Source organism: Electrona antarctica (genome assembly GCF_951216825.1).
Source record: "Electrona antarctica genome assembly, chromosome: 14".
Lineage (NCBI taxonomy): Eukaryota > Metazoa > Chordata > Actinopteri > Myctophiformes > Myctophidae > Electrona > Electrona antarctica.
The window spans coordinates 37643334-37651043 of record NC_136795.1 but is presented as its reverse complement, the minus strand read 5'-3'; the positions used below and the strand labels follow the sequence as shown (position 1 = coordinate 37651043).

The 7710-nt window shown below is 37.1% G+C and overlaps 1 protein-coding gene across 3 annotated transcripts in view; it reads right to left on the bottom strand.

Annotated features, from left to right (window-relative positions):
- Nucleotides 1–3017: 3017 nt before the first annotated feature.
- axin1 (axin 1) overlaps nt 3018–7710 on the bottom strand; it is a 30058-nt gene continuing 25365 nt past the window's right edge. For all 3 annotated transcript variants that reach the window (XM_079519479.1, XM_079519481.1, XM_079519480.1), the window contains 2 exons: nt 5758–5907; nt 3018–5255 (listed from right to left, as the gene is read on the bottom strand). In XM_079519479.1, the coding sequence (XP_079375605.1) occupies nt 5129–5255; nt 5758–5907 (277 nt within the window). In that variant the 3' untranslated portion in view covers nt 3018–5128. The remainder of the gene's footprint in view (nt 5256–5757; nt 5908–7710) is intronic.

The window sequence follows — 7710 nt, the reverse complement described above, 5'->3', positions numbered from 1 at the left end:
TTGAAATTTCAAAAAAGTTGCTAATAACTGGCTACTATTTTAGTAGTGTGCTAACATTCCAGGAAAACCCAGAGTTTCCAATAGCTTGAATTAAAATCCTAACTGAAGTCAGGTACATTTGTAAGCCATCTATTTTCATTACTTCTTAAACTACTTCTTATTTTTATGTATGGAATTATTTTTGAAATGTTTGAATTATACCGGTATTTTAATTTATAAAATAAATTTAAATAATTAAATAAATAAAACTTTTTGGGAAAATAAAAATAGGGCCATTTTCTCCCCACCCACAGTTTGGGAACCACTGATCAGATCTACTACAGCATGTCTCGGAGTCGATATAGAGCGAGAAATTGTACCGTGATAATAGTGAGCATTAGTGAAAAGAGGTGAAGTGTTCCTTTAAGGTCATGGAGTAAACCTCTCACAATCAAACAAACAAGGTGTTCTTGTAAGGAAAAGTGGAGGATAATGCACTGGACTGTATGTTACTTACAAATTATACAGATAAAGAAATGTGCTTCTAAATAAATACAAAAACAGCATCAGAAAAGGAGATATTCCTTACATTGGGTATCTATGCAACACAACACCCAACAATTACAGCACTCTGATTTGAAGGTCCACTCTGCTCATAATACCTATTTTTCCACTCTAATTACAAAGACAATGAACTACCACATTCCTCATTGCGGACTCCAGCACAATGGGTAAAGGTGCACAAAATGGCAGCCTAAAGGATTGACATTGCTTGGTCTTCTCGGCCTATCCTTGTGTTGAATGTGCACCCGGGAGGCAATCTTATAAAACGCTACCCATTCAATACACCACACATGATGTATGCACATGCGATTGAACAACATTCAGAAGCCATTCTATTGATCCCTAACCCAGTGTTTCGTGAGGTTTCTGAAAATAAATCATGAAGTAAATCAGACATTGAACCATTTAGACCTGAGGATCAGATTCTACAAATATCTTCTAAATCCTGACTATGTCAGTGGTTCTCAAACATTTTCATGACAAGGATCCCCAGAATGATCCCTCAGTATTTGGCCAGAAGCAAATATTTGAGCTAAAAACGTTCAATGTGAAAGAATAGTCAAAGATTTGCACATTTTCACGATTATTCAAAAATACCAGATCTACAAGGTCGTAGTGCGGCACCGCTATGAGCTTGTAGTCGTGGGATGCACACACAGATCCGACACACCAAAGGTCGTACATGCGGAAACAACGGTCGGACATGCATGCGCGCTCCCGTGCTTTCGTTTATGGTTAGGTTAGGGTTTGAGATCTGCTATTTTTCAACAGCTAAAGTTTAAAATAACGGTTAAAGTGGTTAAAAGCTATAAGGTGACACAGATGCGTCCTCAGGTCTAAATGGGTTCATGTGGAGCCAATTTGCAGTGTAGAACAGGTTAACGACATCCAAACGGGAGGCTGTCATCTTATGCACCTGAACCATTCTTTAAAACATTCTGTCATTCTGTGCAAGAGCTTCGACTTTGACACAAGGATTTGGATAATCAAAGAGATCAAGACATTTTTTTATCACAAAATGAAGAGTCTACCCAGGTGACAGGGTAAATAAAGAGTAAGGAGTAACGTAAGGAGACAAGCTTATTAACAACATCTAGCTGTTACTACTGTTTTCTCTTTGGTGTAATGTGACCTATTAGAACAAAAAGTATTATTATTTTACACTAATAATCAAATCCTGCCAGGCACCAAATTTAGCTATGTTAAGCCAAAGGGTTAAAGGCTACAAGTCACAAATTATTTTGCATTAGGAACTTAGGGCTACACCCACTCAATTGATCCATCAATAAATCCAATCTCATTTGATTATTATTGTTTTTGTTGGCTCATCAATTTGTTTTCCATTCTATAACTCCCTTCTCCCTCTTGCACCATTAAAGTAATACACATGTTGATATTTGATAAACCCAGGATCTATTCGTTGTGAATCGTTGTGCATATAAGCATTCATTTACAAGGACAGTAACGTGGGAAAAGCCAATGAAAGAAAGGCGTTGGCTAATTGGATGACAATCTTTCTCGAGCTGGGATCAGCCCTATACAAAAACAGACATAAACACGATTGCTGCGTTTCAGTGTCTGGTAGACGCAATTAGAGAACGAATTAACTGTTTGACTGTCAGTGTATAACACTTGCTTACACTTCAAATGCTTACATCGCACAAGCATTTCACTTCTAAATAGCTTTAGGATGATACTTGCTGGCACACAGCATGAACTGTCTATATAAAAAACACACCGTTCAGTGGTGGATAGTAACTAAGTACATTATGAATGAAAGTGTAAATAGCCGATCTACAAGATCTGCTATTTTCACTATTTAGTATTTTTTATTTCAGATATTTACTTTTTTTGTTTTAAAACATTTGGGAAATGTCCTACTTTTCAATTCAGCAATGCACTTCGTAATTTGTACTTTTGAATACTTATATTTACTTTGTCCACCACTGATACCGGTACATGATACAATACTGAGCTTGGGGTCATTCTGAATACAGTACTTCCAGTCCACATTCTGAACCTCAACGTGTGTCGTCGTCGCCTGACAAAACAGGGACTAGATTAAAAAACAAACAAACAAAAAAAGAAACATAAAAAGTAAATACAAAGCACTACACAGGCATGATCAGTGTGAGTTGAGTGGAGGGCATCCTGGAGAAATCATTTATCATAGCTCAGTGGTTTTCAACCAGTGGTCCGGGGACCACCAGTGGTCCTTGAGGGGGGGGTCCCAGGTGGTCCCCAGCTAAATGATGGAGAGTTGTTAAACCAAATGGACCCTTGTAGGTCTTTAACTCTTGAGAGCGTAAAATTAATCCAAATGGACCCGTACGGGTCCATTTGGTTTCATTTTACGCTCTCAAGAGTTAAATTATTGTCAAATATCTGCATTACTTAATTTACAAGAAGTCTACACAATTAGAGAATGTAGAATAATTGTTATTTTGATCAACAACAAAATATTCTTTCTCGTCTCATCAAATGGTGGTCCGTGACTCTAATGCAGAATAAAAATAAATGGGCCTTGAAATGTAAAGGGTTGAAAACCACTGAGGACCATCAACGCTGACTATGCTTAAATGCAGCCGATTATAGTTTCAATGTGGACTTCAGTGCTTTCTGAATGAATGCCTCAAAACAGTGGTTTTCAACCAGTGGTCCTTGAGCGGGTTCCAGGTGGTCCCCAGCTGAATGATGGAGAGTTGCTTATAGATCTCTTGAGAGTGTAAAATGCCCAAGAGTTACATTATTGTGAAACATCTGCATTACTTAATTTACAAGAAGTCTATACAATATTAGAGAATGTAGAATAATTGTTATTTTGATCAACGTATGCCAACAGCATGGAATTGTGTTTGTTATTTGCGTTTGCGATAACAAAATATTCTTTCGTTTTGGGTCTGAGAGGCTAAACCTCATCAAATGGTGGGTGGTCGGTGGCTCAAATGCTGAATAAATAATGGACCTTGATGCGAAGGGTTGAAAACCACATGCTATGAGCACCCATAAAGTCAAGATTGTATTAGTATACTACACACTTGCATTCGTTTTTTTCCTTTCTTATTTTTTTTCAGAAGTAGCAATGTTTCAATATGAAATGTTTTGATGTTTTCTTATACCTCAACACACCTTATAGGCACAATGATGTCATTTTGATCAGGAGAAACGGTGACATTTCTAAAACGCCATGCACATTTGTTCAGTTGATGCACAGATGATATAAAACCAAGTCATGTTATGCTTAAAAGAAAAAAATAAAGAAAAAAAATAAACGTAACTTCCTATATAAAATTAATATAAGTCAAAAGTATAATGGAAAGTGCATGCCCAGATTTTGGGCACAAATGTGCTTACATTATGTCAGTCACAAATATGATTTTGTTGTACTCATTAACATACAATGTAACCACATGAACCCTAGCATCCTCATGGGTGCATCGTAATGAGTGAACATTAGGCAAAATTGTAGATCTACAAGCTCACAATGCATGGCAAAGAGATTGGGCGATTAAGTACAGACCCTGGGGGACAAAATATATAAAAGGGTTTAAGTGGTTATGATGATTTTCTTTCTGCTTCATGTGGATTGGGTACAGAGAATGGCATGATGGCATGTAATGGTGTTCATTGGATACATTTGCATACAACCTGTCATGACCACAAGTCCTAATCCATCTGAAACAACCTCATAGCGATTGATTGCAATGTTTTTCTTTCCTTCAAGCATATGAACATTGGTGTTTTTTTTTCCAATACAAATTTCCAATGAAATTCCCACGGGGGAAAGGCAGATAATCCAATTGCAGATTACATGTAAACATAGTCAGGGTTGTAGCCTATAATACAGTGAAAGTGCCACAATAATATGGCTGGGATGCCACTTAACAGAGTACTGACGTTGAGTGTTAAATGCACTTGGTATAGCATGGACAATAATAGTTCCTGAAGGCCGTCACAAATTATACGAAAAACCATCCCTATCGAAGGTCGTGATCATGTTGAGTTGGAACTGCGACAGTGCTTTTATATAAGATTGAAACTGACAGATCTTTTAAATACTTAAATAGATATAAAACTTTGTTATTTTTTTAAACAGACAAACTGTACAATATCTGGTACCAATACATATAAAAATTACAAGCGTGGTTACATTAGAAAGGATACCTTCTGATAAGTCATATCAAAAATAATGCAGCTTTAGTAGCACTTTCGTAGTCCATTTTTTTATCTAATCAAACTTTACATTGCTACATTACACTCCAGACAAAGAAGAGAATGAGGTCTTTTCTTCTAGTCCAATGTCTTGTGGTACTCAGTATAATGCAAGGAGGGCACTGAGCAGATTTAGAAAAAGACTACATACGTATGTCTTAAAAGTCACAAAGTCACCCACCGCGGCGGCCACTGTCAGGCCCTTTCTTTTCGCGCTGCATTCCCTCTCCAGATCCACCTCCTACTTCGCCACTTCCTTTCCCCATGCCACTGCCGGTTATCCATTCTGAACACTTCCTCGTTTTCCATCCAACCGCTTATCGATTCCACCAAAGACAGACTTCTTTAGACACCTTCCTCTTCAATCAACATCTCAATCTATTTTTTCAACTTTCCCGATAATCTTCTCCTCAAAGATGGGCAAGATAGCGTCATCTTCACGTACCTCTTCGAACACCACTCCACAGTCAAACTCGTCGCTTACCTTCTTGAAATAATACCTACAATCATTTATACGAGAAGAAAAGAAAAGTTAAGATCCACTCTACATTAATATCTAGACCCCATTCTACCAACTAAACCCCCTTTTGTATGTATACATGTATTTATTTGCCATTTACCAAGGTAATTGTACTTCCTGTCCACTTAATCAGCTTAGTCAATACTCCTCAAAGTAATTTCATTTTTTTCAAGACTGGTTGTCTAACCCGTACAGTATGTCCTGTGGTTTACTAGGTTTTATCTTGCAGGAATGGAGATGTCTTTTTTATGAAAATATAATAATAGAAATCTTATTCTAGTAATTACACATTCGTAATATGTTTTTATTATTATTATTATTATTATTATTTGTTATTGGATTAACACTGGATTATTTTGGACTAAGTATATTTAAAACAGATCTATTGCAACTACAAATTTGCAAACGAAAGCCTGCACTATTCTAAACATTAATACTGATGGCGTGAATACATTGAATGTGGTGTTAAACATTGCACTCACCTGTAACTCCCTTTCTTAGTTAGCAACTCCTTGAACTGGCCCAGCGTGACAATCCTCCCTTTGACAGATGTCCTGTATGGTATAGGTTCTCCACAGAAGTAGTAGGCCACTGTAATGTTCTCACAAGGGGACTTTTTAGTTGCTTTATGTCTGCCAAACAAAAAGACAAAAATAATAATAAATACACCTTTTCATATTTCATGTCCATCAAGTTAGAATGAGACATTTTCTTAGCTGCCATCAACATCTCAGTAGGGGTCCTTCTCAGACTAGCTCAAACCGAAGACTTTAAGCCTGCTTTATACTTTGTGTTATGGCAAATTATAATGTACTGTATGATAATGTTGCAAAGACAAATCACAGTCTGCATTTACCCTTAGACCTGGGAGGACTGCAGAGACAATATACAGTAACATCTGTAGTATTTCAATAACAATTTGTCAGTTCATCACTCAAGATCATCATTTCCGCATTCGACTGCAGGGTAAATATTGATGTTACATCTAAAGAAAGAACAAAGCAATTCTTTAAAAAAAATCTAAATATTGTTTTTCCTCTCTCGTCCAAGTCGAGTAGAATGTGAGAGGAAACGCAGCCTTTTTTAGGTATTTACTTCCACCTGGCAAAGATTACATTTCCATCAAAGTCAAAGTAGCTGTGGCCTTTTATATAATGTGAAGAGATGCATACACTACATACAAAATATGCATTTCCATGAAATAATAAGACTTGCAAGATCATGATGTCAAGAAATGAATAAAATATAGAAATGTATATGCCTGCCAAAATTATGCGAAAAGCTTTAAAGGTTTATCAACTACATGAACCATGGCGTCCCTTTTCTGGGCATGTCATCATACTAAGTGAACAATCGGGGGGAAATAACTGCTCACAATGCGTTGTCAGATTGTAGATCGGCTATTTTTGGCAAAGAGAATTGGTGTAGAGAGGGAAAAAGGATGGGACCAAGTATACACCCCTTGGAGACATCGGTCAAAAAAGTATATGGTTTAAGTGGTTAAAACTTAAAAGAGCACTTTGCTTGCTCCCCAGTAAAGCGCGGAGTCGCGGACAGTTCAGGAAACAGAGTAGCTAGTTTCTATGAGCAATGTTGGGATAGAAAATGATATCATGAGAACAAATCGTTATTCAAGATGTTCCTCCAGGCATCTATAGCGCCGGCACCAACACCTGCTCTCAGTTACCATTACACCTCATCAACTCAGTGGAAAAAGCAATAACAGTTTCCTACAGCAGATACTGACTGCACGTCCGATGCCGTTATTTTCTAGCTCCCTGGCTTGGTTAGTTTCGTATCCTCATCCGTAGCTTGTTTTAAAATTGCACTCTTTTGTCACACATTCTTTCCCCATCTGAAAATATGTTTGAAATGAAACCTTCCACTTGTTTGTTTGAGACCACTGAGAGGGGGATATGTCCTATTATTATGATCACCTACTAAGGTTGGGCAATTAACCGGAAATATTTTGAACCGATACATAGTTAGAACTAATAACCAACTTATAACCAAATAATCGAGAAGCAAGTTTATATATTTTGCTATATATCTGTGGAATCAACACAAAATAATTCTATTGCTGAACAGTGAACAATCTGATTGTTTTTATAATCAACTAAATTGATTAGTCTGATTAACCACTTGACCCTTTATAATTCTTTGATGTACAATGGTGGTGTACAAAGAAGTGAAAATATCGGCAACGTGCAATCTGCAACGTGTCGTGAGTTTGTAGATTGGCTACTTTTGCTTTTTCTTTAAAAAAAAAAGGTTCATTGATCGTAATTGAGACAAAAGTATGAAACAATGGTGCTATTGGTTTGAAGTCATATCGCCCTGCCCTAACACCTATTACTTTCACCAACAGTACACAGCTGTGCCTCGACAACAAACAACAAGGCACTGAACAGGGGCATTTTGTAAGAATCAACTAT